Source organism: Girardinichthys multiradiatus, chromosome 2 (assembly GCF_021462225.1).
Source record: "Girardinichthys multiradiatus isolate DD_20200921_A chromosome 2, DD_fGirMul_XY1, whole genome shotgun sequence".
Classification (NCBI taxonomy): Eukaryota; Metazoa; Chordata; class Actinopteri; order Cyprinodontiformes; family Goodeidae; genus Girardinichthys; species Girardinichthys multiradiatus.
This window is the reverse complement of record NC_061795.1, coordinates 27,669,033-27,694,677: the sequence shown is the minus strand read 5'-3', so window position 1 is coordinate 27,694,677 and position 25,645 is coordinate 27,669,033. Positions and strand designations below refer to the sequence as shown.

General features: G+C 37.1%; 1 protein-coding gene and 1 long non-coding RNA gene across 2 annotated transcripts in view; one reads left to right on the top strand and one right to left on the bottom strand.

Moving 5' to 3' along the window:
* Window positions 1–25,645, bottom strand: part of sema4ba (sema domain, immunoglobulin domain (Ig), transmembrane domain (TM) and short cytoplasmic domain, (semaphorin) 4Ba) — a 65,799-nt gene that overhangs the window by 17,434 nt on the left and 22,720 nt on the right. The window contains exon 2 of the mRNA XM_047350389.1: window positions 14,316–14,687. Within this exon, the coding sequence (XP_047206345.1) occupies window positions 14,316–14,433 (118 nt within the window). The 5' untranslated portion in view covers window positions 14,434–14,687. The remainder of the gene's footprint in view (window positions 1–14,315; window positions 14,688–25,645) is intronic.
* LOC124858375 lies at window positions 1,037–21,935 on the top strand. The gene is made up of 3 exons (XR_007035819.1): window positions 1,037–1,187; window positions 2,372–2,522; window positions 21,819–21,935. It is a non-coding gene; the product is annotated as an uncharacterized LOC124858375 (long non-coding RNA).

Here is a 25,645-nt window from a genome sequence, read left to right as displayed (position 1 = left end):
AAATGTCAAATGAATTACTTGTTACTTGTTAAATCACAACAATATTTTTCGAAAGAAATTTTACCAAAGTCATTAGAAACAGATTCACACCAAGTCAAGATTTGGACTTCATTATGTGCGTGTTTTCCACGTGGGAAAGAAAGACTCATGTATCTCTTACAGTTAAGCACCATCAGTGCCTAAGTGGCTTTGATTCAACAGAGAGACAAAGGTTAAATCATCAACTGCCTAAATCACTCCTGCGGCTGATTTACTGGCCCATGTGTTTCTGAGCTTTGCAGGCTATCAGTGATGGCCCAGCTTGAACAACTTGCCTTAATTGCATGCCAACGTAAACAGAGCGGGGGAGCTGATGGAAATTTGAAGTGACTGAACCTCTGCCCCTAAAAATGTGACGGCTGAAGGAAAAATAACAGATCAAAGAGCTTTTTTATCCGAGGAAGATACCTTAGGATTGTTGGTCTGTAAAGGGATTTAACGTGAAAAGGAGAGTCTTGTGGATGATTCAGCTTTTAGCTAATGCACTAAGAGACTGAGCATTTACGGAGGTGAAAAGAGTGGACTGAACATATTATTTCACACTTAATATAATCCTAAAACTATTTATTTTGGAAGTGATAGAACTTACTTCTTTTAGTTTACATTCAATTCATAACTTAATGAATAATGATACACACAAAAACACACAGTGATGCACTTTAATTCAGAGTCAAATTCAGTCGAGTTGTATCATTGTCAGCATCTGAGTAGACTGAACCCCAGATGCTGCCAGGAACAATTTAAAGTTAAGGCAGCTTTCCTACATTTAACCAATTCATTCCAGGTAGAGTCATGAAGTTTTTCTCATAAGAAGCTCAAGCACCCTGCAGTATGTGTGTCCTAATTTAACCGCGCCTTAGTTCTACAGCAGGTTGAGAACTTCCTCTCCCTCAGGAAAACAACATGTTAATAAGTGTCCATCGCCACGGCAACAGCGGGCCATTTTGTAGTTAAATCTGTCTGTAAGACCACAAGAGGCTATGCTCCATGTAGATGGACCCGCTGGGGGCTTTTCATTAAGACTACAGGATAAATGAACGGCTGTTCTGTTATACTGTGAACCTCGTTTTATGTTTGAAGTGATTTTATAGGGGAGAGTATCCGCAGAGCAGTGAACCTGGTGAACCACAACATAGAAAGAAAAACTTGTAAGACAACTGAATATTGAAAATTAAATATATATAATATATTTATAAATATTGCTTTTGCAAACAAAAATAATCTAACTTTCATAATTTCATTGACGTAAATAATATTATATGGTAAAGTGTTTTATACATTTTGTATTATCTCAAGAAATTCTGGCAGAACTGAAAACAGAAAGCAATGATTAAAACCAACCATCCAAAACTAAGCTGCAGGGGAAAATGAGGCTGGGCCATAAATGTTGATAAAAAAGCACAAATTTGTTCAATTATTTTAAAACTATTTTGAATATAGGTTAAAAAAAGAACAATCAGTTGGCGTGTAAATATGTTATTGAGCTTGTATGTAAAGTCTGCCAAAAATACTGGCATCGCCAAAGAGGTGCAGATGCAAGGCATTTTTTCATTAAGTTACGTTATTTATTTATTTATACTTGTGTCGTATATTGCCACTAATGTTGTAGCACACCACTTTTAAACTCCTGGCCCTACCCCGCTCTATAGCCCATTCAATACATTTGAATATTATTTAGAGTTAATTTATTTCAGTAACTCATTTCACTAAGTGAAAAACATTATACAGAATACTTACACAGAGACTGATGTTTTTTTCTTTATTTATGTTAATTCTGATTATTTTATTGTGATATAATTAGGATATAATTCTATTATAATTATGATGATGAAATCATGAAATTTAGGATTAGACTTTCAGAGCAGACAAATAAAAAAACATTTTTAACATAGAAATATGGTCTTAGTGAAAAATATGTTTAATACCTGCTTAAAGGTTATTTTTCAATGGTACTTTTAATCTGACGAATGAGCCAACAGTAATAAAACTCTTTAATTAAATTCTGTTTTGGCCTTTGGCATTTCTGCATTACCCGACCATTATATTATCATATAAAAGAAACATAAGTCGTTGGTTGCTTTTATAAAACCAAAGGCAAAGAGTAGCTCTGATCCCCCTGAATTCAAGATGGAACAAAAATCATTGTAAAGGCAGTCTTAAGTTTCTTAACACAAGCAGCAGTAAAGAACAGTAACCTAGTTTTAAAGTAACTCGTTAGTCAAGCACAGCGCAGGCAGGTTTCTCTTCTAATGAGCCGAGATAACGAGTAGATTAAACTTGTCTATCTCTTGTCTGAAGGAATCTCACACTAAATGTTGACCTTCTTTTCCAGGTGCCATTTCTGCTCAACACAATGTGAGGTGTTCAGCAGACGAAGAGAAACAGACGAGTTAAATGGAAGCACTTAGGAGTGTGAGGACAGCCTGTATCTGTAGTAGAGAACCAGACAAGGCAGAGGCATACATCAGGTCATAGGGGAAGAGGTACAACAGTATTCTGTTACAGCAATCTGTCCATATTGTCAACCTTGTTTGTTTTTTATGAGCCACAATGTCTTACAAGTCATTTATCTTTCACTTAAAACCAACGTGTTAAACTAAAACCAGCATACTTTTAACAGTAATACATAGTTTAAGTTTACAGAAAGTAAGTAAGGTTGCCACAGTTGAAACAACAAAACTTTCACAATTGCACCATAGGAATGGCAAATTCATTCCTATGGCGTGCAAACTCTTCAACAAGATTTCTTGTTTTCCATGAAGATATCACAGATTTTTGTTTTTATCTTACTGGCAAGTAATGCACATGAGGGAATTGTGTTCTTTTGCTGAGGTACTGAAGGTTTATCCATGAAGATAACTTCAACAACAGCAGCCTGCTCTGGAGAAACAGTGGCTTTCTTGCCCTGCATTCTGTATAGGTCAAGGTTGCCTATTATCCTGAGACAGTTTCTGCTCAAACAAATGAGCAGCCTGTTTCCTGCAGCAAGTTTGTCAAATTAGAGTACATTTATTTACAAGAGATGTGAACATTATACAAATTTCTGTTGTATCTCAAACCCTTAGTAGAAGGGGATCATAGAAATGACTGTTTTTATGAGACATTCACTGATCATAGATTTGAGGCTAATGCCTGATCTCTGGCTTTTGGAAAGTTGTGACTTGCCCATACTGATTTTTGTTTTCTTCCTTTAATTAACAGCAATCTATGTTTTTTTCTTTTATTTTCTTTTATTTTCATTAATTATTTATTTATTTTAAGAACACAGGTGATGTCACACTATGTATGTGAGAGAACAGTTTCAGTAAAACAGGGTTTTATTTAAAACAAAGGGAAAACGATTACTTAGGTGACATTTTTAACTGTCTTTAGCATCTTATGTTAGCAATCAGTTACCTTTTTCTCACTGATACTCAATATAGCTATCTTCAGGTATTCTTTCCTCAGTAAGAACTTGTGACTAGGGCGGCCTAGTGACACTTACATTTGGTGCATTAACTAATCATAAAAAATATGATCAAAAATAAATAATATTATACAATTATTACATTTCTGATTGGCCAGTCACAAGTCAGGACTGATCAACCTGAAAAATCATCCGCTTCCTATAACTAGCTAATTTCTCTGGTTCATAAAGCAGTTTATGCATGTCTGTTTTCAGTTTATCTTCTTATCCTGAATTCTGAATGACATTCATTGGTTAAAGCCAGAAAACAAAGGATCTAACTTTGCCGTATGATATTTGTGCCATACTGATATAATGAAAAAATAAGCACAAAATGAGCAGACAGATGACCTGCTGTGCAGCTGCTACTGAATAAATTACACCAAAATGTCAGCAGCAGGCAGAGCTGGAGGCTTTACATCTCATCATGTCAACGATAGCAGACCTCTGATCCTGGACTTGTGAGAGCAGCTTTGTGCAGTTATAGCACTTCATCTGTGACCCTTTCCACAAAGCCATGAACTGCACACTCTGTAGTTTAACCTCTGGCAGCTGCAAGCAATTAAAGATCATAGCTATTACTATGTAATTAAAAGTAATTTCTACAGATCACATCATTAACTCACTAAAAACTATCTTAGACTGACTTGCTAATCATTTTAGGCAACACATTATTATAAAGTTTAAAGGAGTTCAACATTCTGTCCTTTTGGGTCAGCTTAAAAACAGAGGATTTATTAAAAGTGTGAAACATTCCTTATGAAAGAGGGTATAGAGTAGTTTGTCCTTCACTGACAGACATCTAAATGATTTCTTTTGTAAAACCAGAACTGAATAACAGGCTGTATGGTGCCTTTTTTATAGCTTTTTCTGTGGTATCAGCTCTTTTAACGGTGGGTTCAGCAGAATTTTATAACAAACAAAAACAGACTTTATTTGAGTTGGAGATCACCAATGAAATCTATCACAAACCACTAATGGCTCAGTTAACTTCTGCTTAAATATAAGCTCGCTCTTATTTTCCATAGCACAATTCATGCACAAGGCAATTCAATGTGCTTCACAGGAAAATAAAAGAACAGATATAAAGGAAACGACGTTAAAACAAAATTGAGGCATCATATAAAAAAGAGACATTAAAAGGCACTTTTAAAATATATAAATTTAAGGCATCATAAAATTAACAGATTAAGTAATCAGCCTAAAGTTTCTGTAGATCTCAAGTTTTCAGGGTGTACAGGTCCTTCTCAAAATTTTAGCATATTGTGATAAAGTTCATTATTTTCCATAATGTCATGATGAAAATTTAACATTCATATATTTTAGATTCATTGCACACTAACTGAAATATTTCAGGTCTTTTATTGTCTTAATATGGATGATTGTGGCATACAGCTCATGACAACCCAAAATTCCTATCTCACAAAATTAGCATATCATTAAAAGGGTCTCTAAATGAGCTATGAACCTAATCATCTGAATCAACGAGTTAACTCTAAACACCTGCAAAAGATTCCTGAGGCCTTTAAAACTCCCAGCCTGGTTCATCACTCAAAACCCCAATCATGGGTAAGACTGCCGACCTGACTGCTGTCCAGAAGGCCACTATTGACACCCTCAAGCAAGAGGGTAAGACACAGAAATAAATTTCTGAACAAATAGGCTGTTCCCAGAGTGCTGTATCAAGGCACCTCAGTGGGAAGTCTGTGGGAAGAAAAACGTGTGGCAGAAAACGCTGCACAACGAGAAGAGGTGACCGGACCCTGAGGAAGATTGTGGAGAAGGGCCGATTCCAGACCTTGGGGGACCTGCGGAAGCAGTGGACTGAGTCTGGAGTAGAAACATCCAGAGCCACCGTGCACAGGCGTGTGCAGGAAATGGGCTACAGGTGCCGCATTCCCCAGGTCAAGCCACTTTTGAACCAGAAACAGCGGCAGAAGCGCCTGACCTGGGCTACAGAGAAGCAGCACTGGACTGTTGCTCAGTGGTCCAAAGTACTTTTTTCGGATGAAAGCAAATTCTGCATGTCATTCAGAAATCAAGGTACCAGAGTCTGGAGGAAGACTGGGGAGAAGGAAATGCCAAAATGCCAGAAGTCCAGTGTCAAGTACCCACAGTCAGTGATGGTCTGGGTTGCCGTGTCAGCTGCTGGTGTTGGTCCACTGTGTTTTATCAAGGGCAGGGTCAATGCAGCTAGCTATCAGGAGATTTTGGAGCACTTCATGCTTCCATCTGCTGAAAAGCTTTATGGAGATGAAGATTTCATTTTTCAGCATGACCTGGCACCTGCTCACAGTGCCAAAACCACTGGTAAATGGTTTACTGACCATGGTATCACTGTGCTCAATTGGCCTGCCAACTCTCCTGACCTGAACCTCATAGAGAATCTGTGGGATATTGTGAAGAGAACGTTGAGAGACTCAAGACCCAACACTCTGGATGAGCTAAAGGCCGCTATCGAAGCATCCTGGGCCTCCATAAGACCTCAGCAGTGTCACAGGCTGATTGCCTCCATGCCACGCCGCATTGAAGCAGTCATTTCTACAAAAGGATTCCCGACCAAGTATTGAGTGCATCACTGTACATGATTATTTGAAGGTTGATGTTTTTTGTATTAAAATCACTTTTCTTTTATTGGTCGGATGAAATATGCTAATTTTGTGAGATAGGAATTTTGGGTTTTCATGAGCTGTATGCCACAATCATCCGTATTAAGACAATAAAAGACCTGAAATATTTCAGTTAGTGTGCAATGAATCTAAAATATATGAATGTTAAATTTTCATCATTACATTATGGAAAATAATGAACTTTATCACAATATGCTAATATTTTGAGAAGGACCTGTATATTCCAAAGCTAAGGAATTTAGGAAGGTTGTGGCACCCCTTGATTAGTTCTGATCCTGGGAACAGTAAACCTTTTATAACCTGACGGGACTAGATGGTTCGGCCCTAATAAGCAGCTCTGAAATGCATTTAGGCCCAAGACAATTAAGTGTCTTACAGGCTAAAATGAATATTTACGCATTTTACAAACAGGGAAAAATTACAGTACAATGTGATCCATTTTTTGATGTTAGTCACGACTCTTTGGATGAGCTGCAGCTGCCTGGTTGATTTTTATACAGAAACTGGCTGAGACACGTTTAAAAAATCCAACCTCTATAATATAACCAAGGTTTCTTGCATGCTGTGTGGTCTTTAGCTTCATTGAGACTAGATGATCAAATATTTTTGGGAAATTCTAATCCATTCATTCAATGATATTACGGACACACTGACTCAGTGACTTTTTTACCTGTGGTCGTATGGTGAAGCAGAGATATAAACTTGTGTGTCATTAGCATACACATGGTAAGATATATTGTAGTACTTCATAATCTAGGGTAGAGGGAGCACATAAATATTGAATAAAGTGATCCAAGAATGGAGCCTTGAGGAACTCCACATGATCTTTTCTTTTTCAGAGAAAATAAGTACTATTGTCTTTACAACCTTCAAGACCTAGTAAAAAATTCATAACAGATCATATTTCAGGAACATTAGAGAGCCCATTTTCAATCTTTTGAGCATAAAGACAACCTTCATTATGATGTCTGATGGAGACCAAATTATTGCAAATAGCAAACTCACAAAACTAAGGCAGGTACACACATCTTCATATATTTGTTACATAAATACCCACAGAGAAAGTTATATGTGGTGAATCTAACAGCTTGCTTTCAAAATACTGTAGGTTTTCATTGGATAGAAAATATGTGAGCAAAGGGATATTAGGGGACAACTGCTTATGATTCGGGGACAAGGACCAAAAATCCATGTGGATTTATTCCTTTTACCAGTGCTATGAGAGAATGTGGAGCCCTTTAAGTAGTGACACAGAGAAGCCTCAAAAGGGGTCAACCTATGGCATTGTCAAATTGTCTTGTAAGACACAAAACAGCCACAGTGGTGCACTAACTGGATTATCCCAAATATTTTAAAGAATGCCGTAAAAAGCTCTTCCAAAATGGGTATTTGTGTGGGAGAGTGGACCAGGGAAGCTAAACGACAGAGACTAGAGCATCTGGAGTGCATTATGACAACAGGGAGGAACAGTGACTTCACCAGAGGGTCCTCCAGGCAAGCAGTGAGCCTGCTGTTTGTGTTGGTAAACTGTGGGGCTGAGTTTTATTAGTGAGATGTTGTCCCCACGGCACCACCCCGGCACCCAGATATTTGCTCATTTTTAATAATGCCATGTTGTGAGCTCTGCAAATAACTACAACTCTGATAGAAAGTGAGGGAGGAAGGAGGGCAAAATCGGGTTTAAAACATTCACACAGTGAGGATTAACGATATAAGCTTTAGTGGTGCAATTTACGACAACACAGTGTGACATAACAGAAATCCAGTTAATCTGTAAACATAAGCAACACTTTGTTCTGGTAATTTATTGAAAAGTAAACCCACCTTAGGATAAGTGTTTTCTTGTGAAAAATAATACTAAGGCACTCTTTGTTCATTCAGGGCACAACTAATGCTGATGATTATTAACCGTAATAATGTTAAGCAGGTGCTGGTTCATCAAGAACTCACTATGAGTTGTTCCTCCTGTGCTGGAGCATTAAGAACAGAGGGGATGCACATGAGGTCCTGACCTTTTTCTAAATGCAGCACAACACTGAGACTACTATTTGTTCTGAGCAATTAAACTCGCTAAGCACAAATAGCACCTTGTATGCAAAGCAGCCCTGCAGAGGTCAATAGGTACAGGATTATATGCACAACATGGAGACTGTGGTAATTTGTGCCAAAGAAAATGAAACTTTTTGTATGCATTAAAAAATGTTATTATTGTTTTCTCCATCAACTAAGGATCGATAATTATTAGAGCCTGACGGGTGGTCTTCATGGTACTTCATGGCACATTAAAAATGTAATGAACCCTATATTACATATGATAAACAGTCAATGGACACATTTTTATGTACACTTGTGAAATAGATTGACTCAAAAACGAACCACATGCATCAGCATTTAGGCATCTAGATGCAATGAAGACTACCTCTGAAGCTCAAATCAAGCGTCAGAATGCATGCGGCATGGTTGTTGGTGCCAGACAAGCTGGTCTGAGTATTTCAGAAACTGCTGATCAACTGGGGTTTTCAACCACTGAGAATGGTCTGAAAAACAGGAAATATCCAACGAGAAGCAGTTGTCAAGAAAAAAATGGCTTGTTTAGAATGGGCAGACTGCTTAGAGATTAGAAAAAGGCAACAGTAGTCCAATAGTCACTAGCTACAAGTATGCAGAACACCAACTCTTAACAAGGCTACAGCAGAAGAAGGCTGCCACTCCTGTCAGATAACAACAGGAAAGTGAGGCTACAATCCACACAGGCTCACCAAACCTGGACAGCAGTTTGGAAAATTATTGCCTGGTTTGATGAGTCTTGACTTTAGCTGCAACATTGACATTTCTGGATCAGAGTTTGATGTAAAGCATTGATTCATCCTGCCTTTTATCAAAAGTCCAGGCTGGTGGTGGAGGTGTAATGATGTAGGGGATATTTTCATGGCACACCTAGTACCCAACTGAACAACAGCTGCGCAATAATAGCATCAAAAATCATCTTTGCAGTACCAGTGTGTACAATATCACCATGGCAGAAATTGCTTGGATGCAATATTTGGAAAGCAATAGTATTTCAGGTGCCATGCATTGAAACTCTGCTTTTTATAGTGTCATACTGAGCTCATATTTGGATACTATAATAGACCTTCACTGTCCTTTATGCTTGACACTAACATAGATCAAGATAGAAAGTAATGGTGGCAACATCGTGATGGAAAAAACAGAAGAAATAGCAAAATGTGTATTTATCATAATCAAAACTGCCATTGCAATATTAAAAAAAAAACTGCTGCCTGAGTATTGTAATTGACCTTGTCCACCCCTTTATAACCATATAGTAACCATCTTCTGATGGCTGGACACCATGTCATAAAACTTAAATCATCTCAAATTGGTTTCTTGAACATGACAATGAGTTAACTGTACTCCAACTACCTCCACAGTCAACAGGTCTCAAGCCAACTGAGGACCTTTGGGATGGAATGGGACATTTTCATCATAGATGATCAGCCAACAGATCTGCAGCAGCTCTATGATGGTATCAATGTCAATTTGGACCAAAAACTTTAAGGAATGTTTCTAACACCTTGTGCTGAAAACATTCATTCACGAAGAACTGAGGCATTTATGAAGGGATGACAGCAATAGTTAGGTTTACCTAAAAAGTGGGGAGTGAGTTTGCTCGACAATTACTCAAACAAAAAACAAAAAACCTTTTTATCATTCCTGTCTGAACTGCTTTGCTTTGGCACTCATTGCTTTGAAGCTTCTTTCCCAAAATGAATAGTTTGCTTTGACAGATCAGCTGATTGGATAAGAAAATAAAGTGCAAACTGATGCTGACTCTGTATTTGATCCTTCCCAAACCAAACTGATGTTTGGTAATGTCAGTAAAAGATATAGTAAAATATGGGCTACATAGAATACATTGACACAGTTTCAGTAGGCATAGATGATAATACAGCCTATTTAAAACCAAATATATTTAATACACTCTTAGACAGAACAAAATAATAACTGTTAAGCTGAGATAATCTCTGTAAAAAATTGTCAATATTACCTATTAATTATTAATTTAGGTGTTATATTTGTCATGTATTTCCACCTTTATATTTCCTATTTGTCATTCCGCTCTGACAAAGTATACTGGGTCAAGTGAATAATTTCTCCATGGTAAAAACATAACATGTTGTTGCATCTTATCACAGTCTCAGTGGCAGTGCTTACTTTACACTGAAAAAAACTAAATCCCATGTCAAAGAACAGCATCATATGCTGTAATAGCACTTGACACAGTTGTCATTTTCAAATTACTCCAGACTGGCTGATTTAATTAATTGATTTAGTTGATCTAGTTGATCCCTCCACCAGTTACATGGTGGAGGGATCAACAGGAAAAAAAAAAATAGGATGGAAAAAGGGCTTATTGGTGTGCCTTTAAAAAGTGCTCCAACACACAAAGCCCTTCAGGAAGGTCTGCATTAAAGCCGTGAGCAAAAGCAGAGAGAAAGGCAGATGCATGCTTTTCTCCATGAACCCATGATCTGTGCTGATAGGCGCATAATGAGAACCAGACAAGTGTTCACACCATAACACATACAAATCCCCATTCATTATTCATGGCAGATTACCCTCTTCATTAAGACAGAGGCGGGGACCAGGGGGACCCAGAGGGAAGTGGAGGGTACATCAGTAAATGAGGATGTTACTGATGAAGATCAGCCAGCCAGCTCTCTGGCCTGCCTAAGCTGTAAGAGTTTAGACATGCAAGCTGCCAAGTTAACAGGCATCCAGATAGGATGGCGAGCACCGGAAGCCATGACGAGGCCGACAGTATCTGCTGTATAAAGTTCACATCCCTAAGGTTTGTAGTTCTGCATTTTGCTTTGATACTGTTTACACAATGTGACAAAGCATTTCTGCAGGGAGACTGGAAAATGTCAGCATAGCAAAACTGATGTTACCACAGCAAGGAAGCGTCTATCACTAGGCTCTGCTGACCTTCATTCTCTGGCTGAAACTCAGTCTGCCTTCTTACACAATCTAGATTCCTCCAAACATCAACAAACCATGTTTTTCAAGAGATTTTTTGCATTCAGGGTTCTTATTCATATGGAAATATAAGGCATTTGCTGTTCAAGCTGAATAATGTTCCTGCACCGACTGGTTAAGGAGACTATTAAATTTAATGCAAACCTAGAAGACAGGAAAAGAAAACAACCTACTTTGATTGGCATCAGTAATGATGAATGCATGCATTAGTTTATATACTGACAACTTAAGGCATGCGAGTCATGCATGTTTAATGGCATTGGTTAACTCACTGCACACCCTAAAAGCAAATCTTTGCAGCTGAACAGTGAGTGCATAAAGCATTTTTTTACAAAGTGATTGATGAGCTGTTTTGTTGTGAAACACTCAGCCAGGGCTGCTCTGTAGGCTCTGCTGAGGCTGGGGAGGTGAGAGAGATTATATGTTCAGGTAAAAAGTCCAACATGTTGAGAAGATGCAAGCTCAGACAGGCCACTCAACTCACCTTTCTGAAAGCGTGCACAGCACAAAGTAGTCCAAGACTGAAAAGGGAATCATACACCATAAAAGATCACTCAAAGAGATCCTTCCACACAATCTTCCCTGACATACTCTAAGGAAGCCTGACCATTAGTAACTCGCCACAGTTCAAACACCGAAAGCCTCCACTGATTCTTTAATCTGTCATTGTGTTTAATTTCCATGGAGATAATAAGGCAAAATTCCTGTTTAAATCCAACTTGTCAACTCAAGTGCATCACAACAATAATTAGATCCATCGTTATGAATTTACTACATGGTCTGTAGGCAAGATCATCAATCCTACTGCATGAAAAAATGCACAATGGCTGAGTTCAGCTACAATATATTTTATCAGTGAAATGTGACAGGAATAATCAAAATACTTCAAAGTTCCAAGTTATTTTCACAAGCAGAAGCATGAAAAGATACATTTCAGTCTCAGAGAGAATTTGTTGAGTGAGTTACAACAACAGGTCTGTAAATTCTATAAATTTGTTTGACCTGCAGGAAATCGGCAGAGCCTCACTGAGGCAGCTCCGATTTGCAGTGGATTTACATTGACATCATTAATGCAAAGGAAACAGCTTGATATTTTTTTCCAGTTTACATAGTTAATGAAATGTGAAATAACTGGGAATTGCATTATTAATGATTCAGTCAGAGAGAATGAGTGGAGAAAAAATTTTAAAACATTTAACTTTGACCCCGAAAATGCTCCCAGATTGCACCTCAGTAAAGTTTTAGGTGTGGCAACTTTTGAAGTATTATTATTTTTCTTTCTTATTGGACTATTGATTGGCAGTTGGCCATTTATTGCAGTTCACTCAAAATGATCTGACATAACCACATCTGGAGCCTCTGGCATCTGCAGAGCTGACACAAAGCACTATTATGATTTTAGAATACTGTTCCTTGTAAAAGCATCTATAATTCATAAACGGTTTTACATGTAATGCTACTACCTCAAATTTCACTGTATTTCATCAGGATAACACAAAGTAGGGTATATAATTGAATAAAAGTTAAAATTGGATTACAGTACCACTTTACAATACGGCTCCCCTTATAGATCGCTAATAAGTAGCTTACAGACATGTTATTAATTCATCGGCAAACACATTACAAATCAGTAATAAGTATTTATTATGCATTAATTAGGGGGGGGGAGAAAGAGACAAAACTGACCGGTGTCTTGCCAAATAGTGAGTGAAATCTGTTTACCTGTATATTTAATGTAGAGTTGCTATTTTAAACATTTGAGACTAAGTTATCACCTTGTAAACACAATTTGTAAACATTTTTTGTAGCATATAATATATTCTACTTAATAACTGCATTATAAACACTTATTAATGATTTGTAATGTGTTTACAGATAAATAAATAACATATCTGTAAACTATTTATTAGCAATCTATAAGGGGAGTATTGTAAAGTGGCACCAGTTTTACAAATACAAATCTGGAAAGTGTCGCGCTCAGTTGTTTTCTGGCCCCTTTCTTGATGCACCTAAATAAACTCCGGGGCAACTCTGCAACTAACTGCCTTCAGAAGTACCCTAATTAGTAGGTAGAGCCAAACTGTGTTTCATTTAATTGACAATAGAAAGAGTACAGAATGCTACCAGCCTACCAATAAAATAAGTAGAAATGGGGCCTATGAAAAATCTAGAGTTGCAGGAATCTAGACATCAGGTGGGAGAAACTGTTGATTGGAAACCTATTAGTGGTGTACTTCACTAATCTGGCCTTCACAGAAGAGTGGCAAGAAAAATCCTATTGTTGACAGAAAGCCATATTAAGCAGTTTCCCACAAGCCATGCAAGGGATACTGCAAATGTGCAAAAGGCTGTTCTGGACTTTTTGGCCTCCATGCAGAAAAATCACTGCATATCCCTCTGAACCCACCATTTCCTCATGAAATATCAGTCAATCAAACAAACAAACAAGGGTTATTGATAAAGCTTGTTTCATAAAGTAAAGTATAGCTCACTTCAAAAGTTGTAAAACATCAAGTGTAACACAAAGAGGTTATAAACAGGACAGATATTAAACAAGTACATTACAAATTAAAAATGATCAAACTAAGTAAGCACACAAAACAAATAATAATAACATTTGCAATAAGATTATGAAGAATTAAAAGAGAGTGATATAACAATCAATTATAGAGGATGGGAACTGAGAAGGCTTGCAAACATGGTGGTGGCAGCATCATGCTATGGGAATGTTCTTTTTAGCTGGGACAGAGACGTTTTTCAGAATTGATGGAGCAATGCATGGACTTAAATACAGAATAATTCTAGAAGAAAACTTGTTTATACAAGTTTTTGGAAACAATACATTGGTTTCCATCCAGTTCACAATTATACTCTGTGTTGGTCTATCATGGCTCTTTGAAGAAGCATGCATCATATGAGCTACAACAATATTAAATTTCCCTTTGGGATCATAAAGTATTTGTGAACTGAACTGAATAAAATACAAAAAAAAGCGCCTTGAAGGTTGTGTTTGCAATGTGTCAAAATATGAAAAAGTGAGAACTTTTGTGAGGTTCTGTATTGAGATGTAATCCTAGAAATCTTGGAAGCAAATATTACACATTAAAAAAATGCCCACATAAAAGTAATAAATGTCATGGTTATTTAAAACAGAGACTTACTGTAGGGAAAGCTGAGGCGCGGTGTGACATCATTTTCTGTGACAGCCATATGAAGGAAACCGATAAGTAGGACAGAGTAGGCTGGGAGACACAACCAAGCCATACTCATCAACCACATGCCACCTCAAGTCCACCAGCCAACTTGCACTAGTTGTCTTCTTTAGGTTTTGGGGGAATTCATGAAGAGTGTCTGTTTCTGTGTATCTCCTTTCACTGTGTCCCTGCTCCGTCAGCTCCAGGCACTTCAGATGGAAATCCAGTGAAATGTTAGGAAGAGAGGACACTCCTTGCTGTTTGAAATGACAGTTGGTGACCAGAGAGCATGACAGAAAGCCTCTTCCATACACCAAACAGCACGGTCTCAGCAGATACCTTTAAAGAAAAAAAAACCCACAATATTATATTAGTATGTTTTATTAGGAGGTTTTCATCATTTTTGGTCTACAGTAATTAATAATTTAACTACTGATTGCGAGACAAGGCATTCATTAAGCATCTACTTTGTTTAGTGTGAAGATTTGCTTACTGTTATGGAAAATTCATGAGAATGATGATAAGGATATTTGAACTACTCAAGTTTAAGACATTTCAAGACATCCCCTTTGGGAAAATGATAAATTGTGTGTTTATGGCACTCTTTGCTTACTTAAAATTGCTTAAATGACCACTGTTGGTTGAAGTCCTGGTCTTAGTTTGTGCTTTTATCTTTTGCCTTTTATCATATCATTCTCTTAGCTGTTTTATTACAGGTACCACCTCGGTAAATACTACATTTTCCATAAACAATCATACTGACAGACATTTTAAAACAGTAGTATAACAGGACCAAAAAACTAATTTCCTGCTCGGAAAATTCCAAATTTCAAGTAGGAAAAAACATCAGAGCGTTCCAACCTGACCTCCAAATCCAACATGGCTGCCTTGCCTGTAAATGTGGTAAAGCTGGAGTGAATAAGAACTGTTTGTTTCTACTTTGGTAATTTGTAGCTTAATTAATCCTTCACACACCACTATGAAACTTCGTTTTAACAAAAATGTTCCATCGCACTGTGTATTTGATTGTATTGGCAAGGTTTACTATTGTCTGCTTCGGTCCGTACCGCAAGTTCTCAAAATTTTCTTCAAAACAGTTTTCTACTGAGAGGTTTCTGATCATCAACAATGAATGGGCTTGAACAACTCATCCTTTTGGCTGCTGTTCCTTAGTAGTTTTATATCACACTTAATACATTCATATTTACCTTGCAAATATAATCTGAGTACCCTAAAGGCAAGTGACCACCTGTAGTACTTGTGAAACAGTTGATCTAGGGTCTACTTTCTGTAAACACTCTTCTTCTGTTGGTATTGCTCTGTTGCTGCATTATTTTCTCCACAGCAACGCCTTATGTTTAGGAGAGTGACTGTAGCATGTGTAATTCACATGTAATAGTCACTCTGCTATGGTGTAGCTGCAACTCACTTGCTCCATTTACCTTAGGGTGTGACTACAATCTGGCAGTATGCTCTACAATTTTTGTCAGATGAAAAAAGAATTTAATCTCTTTAATGACAGAGTTTTCATCAAATATGTAAGGGAAATCTATCAAAACAAGAATAATTCCTGTGTTCCTTGCAAATGTTACATGACAGTGCAGAAACACCTAGACACTAAGAAGAAAAAAGATTAAAGTTGAAGCTAAAACCCCAAAAACATAAATATGTGGCTGCCTCTTAATGATGAAAACAATAATTTGGCAGATGTAAAAGGGTCACACAAGAAGACAAAGCAATATAAATTCTAACTGTTTATTGGTTGAAAGTTTGAGTTTTCAGCTGTAAAGTTTTCAGCATGCTGTAAAGGAGGAGGATGCTGCATGAGCAAGTGCCAGCCAGAGAAAAAATGCTCAAGTTAGGCAGTTTTCTACAATGAAAAGAAACTCCACAGACAAGCAGCGATATCAAAATGGAAAAAAAAAAGTTCAAAAAATACAGAAAAATTACAGCTGTCTGAATCATTTGGAGATTCTGTGATTCACTGAGATGATGGAAACATAACTGTGCTTTCCCTGCATCGCAAACACACTATCGGATTTTGCCTTCATCTGTAAAGTTTGCAGTCTGCTTCATCCCCGGCTCAGACCTGATGCACTCTGCTTTTCAACAAAAACAACCTTTATAGGTGACATATTAATTGTACAACCTCAAGAACATGCACATATAGCTCTCGATGATAAATAAATAAAAAAATACAAAAAAATGTATCACAGTAAAGGCAAAATACAACTTTTCAAAAGCAACTTTTACTGTAAGTTTTGTCAGCACACCATTAACTGCAACCACACTGAAATATAACACAAACCACATTATTCATCCTTTGTTGATTACTGTGACCAATTGCCCAAACCCCCACACTGCCAAGACTGTGCATGTGTACCACTAAAGCCTGTTAATGCGTATTCAAAATCCAACAGGAATCATATCGGAAGCAATAATTGGCATATCAACAGATCAAAGTTATGCCCAAAATACATAAATATGTACATAAAAGTATTTTTTTTATTTTTATTAAATGATGAGAAAATTCAGGCAGTAACAAGTAACCCGAGTAGACGTTAAAGTTAGCTTGCCACTTCAGGGAAGTGTTTTCTGTGTGAACATCCCCATCAGGAGCAAGATGTAAGTTTATTAAAGAGTAGCTGTATGTGTTGAGTCAGATATAATTTTTCAAAGCAAATAGTAAAGCTGTGCACATTTTAGGTGGCATATTGTCAAAAATTAAAGTAGTTTTCTTAAATTACTTAATCCTGTGTTGTAGCAGCATATTGAGTCTGGGACAATATATCAGTTGATGTCAGGAAAGGAGGAATAGGAAGAAGAATATGAGAGACTGTAAAAATGATGAAACGTAGAGTGTTTTTTTTTTTATTGCAGTTTAAAAGCAGAAGCACAGCATTGATTTATTGACTATTGAAGTATTAAAATATGATCATGTATTGGCTGAGGCATATTCTTAAATACTCCAACTGACATCAATAACAGAAAGAGCCTCATTGGAACCCTAGAAAATACATTTTCCTGTAACCGGCTTGTAAACTGCTTCGTAACATAAGTGAATGAAAAAAAATGTTGCACCACATACTAGGGGTTACATGTCTACTATTTCCAATGTTCATCTCAGGCAGAGCTGAACTGATGACGTTGCTTTCTGTTTCTGAGTGAGTAAGGTTTATGTTTGCAGTATTAAATAACTGAATTTTATAAATGATGCCCTTCTCTGCATGTCTTCAGTGCTAAAGTCAATGTAAAGTAAACAAAAAAATGTTATGCCTGAAATGAAACTTAAAATATTAAACCCACTTAATTTGTAAAAAAAAATAAGAGTAATATAGTAATTTATTGTTTTTTTTTTTGCTTTAATTCCTCCGCTTACATAGTAAAAAAAAAAAAAAACTAAATCTCCTCACCTATAAAACCCAAAGCTATTTATTATACCAGTAATAGAGTTATAGGGTAATTCATTGATGTAAGTCTACTGAACACATTGAGGCGTAAAGGAAAACCTCAATACGGACATTCCAGTTACAACCTCAAATGCTCCATTACACCTGCCACAAGAAAGTCCTCAGACACAACCAAATGGAGATTCAGTTTCATCTGAGCTGTGGAAATCAATGGCAGACTATAGTGAGCGAGTCTATTCCTAGTTTCTGTCATGGAGATCCAGATTTTTAGTCAATAAGCACTCAGATGCTGGTTACAAACAGAGCTGTCTCTGAATCTGACAGCGCCGGAGGATGTTTGGAAAGCAAGAAGGACTGAGATAGAAAGCAAAAGATGCTTATATATGGAGCAGAGTTTTATTAAAACCTGGGACATATCATTAATTCTAGGTTTGTGTGTCAGTCAGCAAAAGAAACCAGCATGAATCTGTTCGAGGAATGTGGAGAAAGATGGAGGGTATGAGAACAAGGGCACCTCTGACAGCAGAGAAATCTACATGCAGCTCTGCACTTCACTGCTCTCGCCTGCATGATGCATAAACTGAATCATCCCTTTCACCCTCTACACAGACATGATAGTGTGCTACCGCTCTGGATGATGCTCTCCAAACTCTGTCCACCATCTCCTTCTACAGCGCTCGTACATTTTTTTCTGTACTGCCTTCAGCAACACGTTAAACTCATCAATTTGATATCATTTATTTCATTTGTCAGACCATCACAATGAATCAAAAGGACTTCCCTCATTTTTATGCAATGTTTTTCTTACAGAGGAAGAAATACTTAAAGACATACTTTAAATCTAAATAAATGTATTGAGACATAAAGAAATTGCAGTGAGCTGTTGATTTTCAATATGCCAGGGTTCCTACTTGGTCTGGAGAAGTTATGTTAAGTTTGCACGTCATCCAATCATCATTCATATATTTGTCTCTTCATCTGTCCATTTATTGTCCATTTGTTCATCCAGTGTCTTGATTGTTAATGTCAAATGTTTTACTAAAACTGTATTTTTGCGCAGCTGCCTGTCTTGACCAGCTGTTTGTAATGTTAAACTGATATAAACACATAAAAAATAAAGATGAACTGTGTTACAAAAAAAGCATTTGAATGACATTTTTTATGACTCATAAAAAACATTTTACAACAGGATATTTCAGAAAAAAAGGAACTCTTATAATTAACAGAACTGGGAGTTTCCCAGAAATATGCTAGTCATTTCCTGTTGCAGCTCATGGTCTGTAGTATATACAGTATATATACACATCACCGACAGACAAAGCTGCTCCATGACCGCTCCACTTGTATGAGTGTGAGTGATATAAATAGCAGCTCAGCTGAAACAGGTGGCTGGACCATTAACATTTGCTATTTCAGTAGAACAGCACGGGTCAAGGCTCGACATATTGTCTGGAAAAGTGCAGAATGATAAATGCGACCTCTTGGTTTGCCATGAATGTCAAAAAACCACCTCAATGCAGATGCACACAGATCACACCCCAGGTTACGTGTTTCCACATGTGGCCTTCAACCTGTGATATCCTGCACCTCCCCCCCAAACTAAGCCAGATGTGAGAAATGGAGAGTGTCATCAGCCTAGAAAGATTTAAATGGAAATGGAGTCTGTCTGGTGCAAATATGGAGAGAGTAATATTCAGGTAATGAGTCTGAGGCGCTTCATACTCAAATTCAACACCATAGTGTCATGATTCGCCTGTGTTAGGTTTTTGGAGTCTTCATTTTCCTGTGTGTACCTTTTGACCACTTACTAGCTGTTATCAGGTTCTTAGATGCTGTATTCTTCAGTTCATCTGCCTGTGTAAATTAGTTTTGGGTGTTTGAGTTTCTTATTTGATATGTTTCTTCTATTCTGGTAAATTTGGATTTCTGTTGGATTTCTTTAATGTTTCCATGCTCCACTCTGTCTGCTCCTGCCCATGTTCTCTATTCTCTCAGCTCTCTCTCCTTCCATTGGTCTCAGCTGTGTCTCATCTTCTTCTGATTACTCCCACCTGTTTTGCCCTACCTTTCTCCACTCTTCTCTTTGCATTTATACAGTCTGGTTGTCATTGTTCATTACTGGGTTTTTCCGTTTCCTCCGTGACACTGTTTGCCTGCCTGCCTCCATGCCAGTTCCCTGTCTGGTCCTCTGGTCTGGTCCTGCCTCATCAGGACATGGAACATGGAAGTCACCAGTTCTGTTTTCATTAAATATTTCAAACTGCCCATGCGACTTCCAAGCTCCTGTTTGCACTTTGGTTCTGCAGAACCCAGGATATTATGACACAAGGAGGTAAATGGTTTAACCTTCTGGCCGCAAAGCACTTTGTCAAATTTCAACAACTTCAAACTTTAGCATATTTTTTGGGACTGTATGCAATAGACCAACACAAAATAGTGCATGATTGTGAAGTAGAAGGGAAAAAATATGCTTTGAATTTATTTTTACAAAAAAGTTATTTTTGTTTTTGTTTGTTTTTTTGCAAAATAGAAAATATTCCTAATCTAGTCACAAAAACAGGTATTTAAAGATCATTATGAATTTCTGAGAACCTATGATACTTGGCACATGTAATGTCAAAGCCACTGAATGTTCAAAACTGAACTGAAGACCACAACTGAGTGTATTACTTCATTTGGTTTTAATGTATTTCCTTTTTTACTGCACATATTGACAGAGTGTCTGATTTATCAGGAGAATTGTGTGGTGTCACTACAGTGACTCGGTTGTGCAAAGTTCCAGTTTTAATTCCAATTAAACTGTATTCCATCTTTACTGTTGGTCATATTTTTTGGGATTTTTGTCAGTTTTGCCACAAACTGTTTTGTGTTAAATCATTAAATTAAATGCGTTTCTACATCAATTCATTGCAAAAGAGGGTTGTGGAAATGTGGCTTTTATCAATGCATATGCTGCACTATCCACATTTATTTGCATCCCTGATTAAACATGTTTGAAAAGCATTAAAATTACCTTTTATTGCAGTAGCATAGTCTCATACAAAAACTTTGTAAAAATACAGTTTTTCTTAATTGAGGAAAACAAATCCCACATTAAGAAATATTAGTAACTGAAAGCGTTTTTAAATTGTACTCTACTTTTTCAAGTAGCTCAGAGTGTCTCAGAACTTTAAGTAATATATGACTTTGTATGTTCTTGAAGTACAAATATGAGACAAGTGCATTTGTAAACTTGTGATAAGGCTATTGCAATAAAATATTACTTTTTAAAACGTTTTAAAAAAATGTTTACCAAGTATGGCAATAAACAAAGAGGATAGTGTAATTTTGCAATGATTGAGTCATAAAAAGGAACTTTTCATTTATCTTTGGGAATTAGTTTAAGTAAACATAGATGGACATTTCTCATTTCAAATGCACATCCAAATTTAGTCTTTAATATGTGCTCAGTTGTAACCCCCTAAATTAGATTTAGAGAGCAAACAGCTGGTGCAGCATCACTCTGTTTCTAGTTAATACTACAACAAGACATCTGCATCTCTGATCAGATGATTCCTCCAAAAAAATACTCCTTGCTGCTTGACCCATTTTACGTCCAATCCCCAGACCCTGTTCAGAATAATTAATAGCCCGTTCATCTCAGAGTGAAGCAAACAGCAGTAATTATGACTATATGCTACTCCAAAGACTTTTAATTGCCTAATTAAAATCTTATTAAACTATTGAACAAAGATAAGGGACATTTTGAACTCAAGCTCCAGGGAAGTTTAATGCATCAAGCTTGCTTCCTGTATGAAGAGGCTTGTAACACCGGGTTAAAAATGGTCATTTTTATCAAAAGTGCTGATTTTCTTAAATATCATATGAAGCTAAAAGAAGTTAAGAATATATTGGCAGATCAGTGGAATATATGGCTGTGAAAGTAAGTGAGCACATTTCATTAGTTCTGTCTTTAAAAAGCAACACAAGTGCCTAAATCAGCCCTCAGAAGTTCAAATGTATGAAAAGATATTCAATTGAATTTCATTCAATTTCCCTTCTGTACCAATTTCCATAACAGATGCCGAGACTGGAGACGAGGCTCGCTGATTAAATGTCAAGCAGTGGAGCTCCTAGGTCTGTCTCTGGTTCTGCCATAGCTATTAATGCCAGACTCTGTGAAAGAAGAGCAGCAGGAGCTCCGCGATAGAAAAATATCAGTAGTGGAAGAGGTAAGGACAAAGAAAGGCAAAGCTAGGGACAAAATCAGCTTTTACTGAAGGTTTTCTATACAGTGTCTTGCAATAGTATTCATGTACATTGAATCTTTCTACATTTTGTCATGTCTCACCCACAAATTTTAATATACTGGGATTTTGTGTGATTGACTAACACAAAGCAGTCCATAATTTTAAATAAGTAAATAAAGTTTATGTATGGAGCACTTTTTGCAGATACAAATTATAAAATATTTAAATGATTTAAAATAAACATGTAAATGAATAAAGTTAGGTAATTTACTATTGTATGGGTGTGCATGAGAGCAATGTAGATGTGTGAAAGTAATGAGGAAAAATGATATATAAACACGGAATCCAGTGGATTCAATCTCACTCTTCTATTTATCCTGCCTTTAACGCTCACAATTTTAACCAGTGAAATTGAACTTTCCTTCATTGGTGTAACAATGACAATAAAGGAACCAGAACTTGAAAAATGTAAGCCTAGATTTTTAACTGGATGGGGAAAAACAAAGAGATTTTAACATTTCTTAACAATTAAGTGTGTGGATGAAATCCAGTGGATTCAATATAACGCATGGAGCACTGTTTCTTCCATAATCTCAAAATGGAAAGAGTATGGCACAACTACCAACTTGTAAAGACATGGCTGTCTACCTTAACTGACAGGGCTAGCAGAGAGAGCACTTATTTGAGAAGCAACTGAAAGGCTTCTTGTCACTCTGGAGGACCTGCAGAGATCCACAGCTCAGGTGGAAACATTTTACCTGTTGTGGAAAAGTGACAAGAAGAGCGTTATTGTTTAAAGGAAGTCCTATGATAGCCCGTTTTAATTTTGCTACTAGATAGAAGCAGTGAAGATGTGGAAAAAGTTTACTCTCCATTGTGTCATGAGCCATAAATGTTTTTGATCTAGCTTTAAAATAGCACAGAGCTGAAAACTAACACTTCATATCCCCCTGAAGACATCATCCCTATGGTGAAACATGCTGGCGGAGGTGGTGTCAGCAACATGCTGTGGGGATACATTTCTTCAGGGACAGGGAAGGTGGACCAAAAAAAGAATGAGCAAAAATATCCAAATACAAACCCTAAATGTCAAGACAAACCCTAAATGTCTTGTAGAAATTCATTTTGAAGTTTATTGTGTAATGTAAAAGTCCAAGAGGTAAAAAATACTTTTCCAAGGCAATGTGTATATGGAAACAGAAATTACCTGGAAGTTACTAATCTTGCCAAAAAGTACAGTGAGCTCCCACGGCTTTGTACTTAACTTTTTCAGGCAACTCAGTCACATCTCCCGTCAAAACACATCTGACAGAGCTTAACCTGGCTTAAAATTGCCAACATGTTGTCACTAATAAACCCTCAAGCATGAAGGAGGAGAAGAAGGCAAAAGCTTCTTTTTCTTTCGCTGTGCCCCTTTCAGCTTTAAAAAAAAATCTGTGTAAGTTGATCCACTTTAAACGAAGGAGCCTGCTCTGTTGATCTTGCTGAAATGGCCTATTTCTTTTCTAAAGTCTATTCTGCTGTAGTCACACCCTGTTCTGGGAAAGTTTGCATTTCTACCTCTAAGGAACCTTTCAGGTCTAATGCTGAAATGGCAACTAAGTTTTACATTACAGCATTTTATTCACTAAACAACAAACACTATTTGTTCTCACTTTTTTTTATTTTTTATCTAAACATTTCTTTTTAGGCTGCACGGTGGCGCAGTTGGTAGCACTGTTGCCTTGCAGCAAGAAGGTCCTGGGTTCGATTCCCAGCCTGGGGTCTTTCTGCATGGAGTTTGCATGTTCTCCCCGTGCATGCGTGGGTTCTCACCGGGTACTCCGGCTTCCTCCTACAGTCCAAAGACATGCCTGTTAGGTTAATTGGTCACTCTAAATTGACCGTAGGTGTATGAATGAGTGTGTGCATGGTTGTTTGTGTGTTGCCCTGCGATGGACTGGCGATCTGTCCAGGGTGTACCCTGCCTCTTGCCCATAGACTGCTGGAGATAGGCACCAGCTCCCCTGTGACCCACTATGGAATAAGCGGTAGAAAATGACTGACATTTCTTTTTAAGGTAGTTTGACTTCATATGGCATTTTCAAGTTCAATATGATATTCAAACATCAAACTCCTTATGTTGTCTAAAGTTAAATATTTCTTCATGCAACATTCAGCACCTACATCTGTGGACCATCTGGGATATCATGTTACACTGAAAAAATTCAAAAGAGGAATCCTTTTGAATTTTATCTGTGCTGCATGATATCCTGACAGTTGGTGCTGCTGCTTACATTGCAGCCTTTTCCATTCTTAAATAGGTATTGTTGATGAGCAGCAGAAGATTGCTCAGCAAGCATTGTCAACCTTAATTAACCACTGTAAATAAACTATAACAGTAAAAGATTTACTGAGGAACCAAGGCTTACTGTAGAAATACTACTAAGAGTTGTTTCTTACAGGGCTGATACTGAGCATATCTTACAGTACTAGATCTTTAATAATAAATATGACTCCTTGCATACAAACACAGGTGAAATAAGAGCTCTATACTGCATCAGATATAAAGCATGCCCATGTGCAGTCCAGTCTAATAAGAAGAAATAATAAAATTGATTATAAAAAAAAAAAAAGATATCTAGGGCTTGTGTTTTTATTAGGGTTCCTGACTGCTGCCAGAAACAGGTGAAGAGCTGTTTCAGATCTGGCTGCTGGTAAGTAGGTTAGGCCTGTTGAAACATTCAGTCCCATTCTAAATGTCACTGTTCCATTTGAAAAAAAGTAAAAATAAATATATAGACAGTATGAATCTGCTGGAGTGAGATGTTGGCTATGATATTGAATGGGCAATAACCTGCATTAACCTGTACTGCTTATTCTTTTTTCTCAACTACACTGAAACGTGTAATGCAATGTCCGTTGAATAAGCTACAATATCAGGATTCTCAGTTTCAAAACTTACAAATATTAACCAGATCTTTAATTCTTTTTTATTTCTAAAACAGTCAGGTGTTTCTGTACTTCTCCATCTTTTTGCATCTTTTCAAGTCACATAAGGAGGCATATTTCCCTCATTAATGCATCAAAAATCACTGCTAATTCCAATGAAAACAGACTATGTCAAAATGCACTGTTAAAGGGATAGTTCAGATTTTTTTTTTTACATGTGTTTCAATAGGTTATAAGCATTTTGTATTTTACCCACAGTAGATACTCTCTTGGATTTTTCATTTAGTATATATCCAGATAAGTTTGTCCCAAAGATTTAAGTACTTTATCAGTCATAGGACTTAATGTTGGTAAAGATTTTGCGCAATAAACTGAAACAATACAGTAAAACCCCAATGAAAAATCTCAATAAAGGTTCAGATAACCATTTCTCATAAACAAATAGAATAGATTTAGTGGTTCCAAAGTGAGCAGATCTTTTTTTTTTCTTGCCCTTACAAATGCATGAAGCATTCAATCAACAGAAAAGGCTCTGACACATTTATGCTTGCTGAAATTGATTGGGCTGGTGTGTCATCCCTGAAAAGCTGTAAACAAAAGCTGTTCCACCTTGATGTTGGCGGCAAGAAGCTGCATGCATTCCAGTAGCTTAGAGGTCTAAACAGAAGCTCAGGCTATAGGCCACTGGGCATAGAGCTGTACACATCCGTCAATGTGTGAGGCCAAT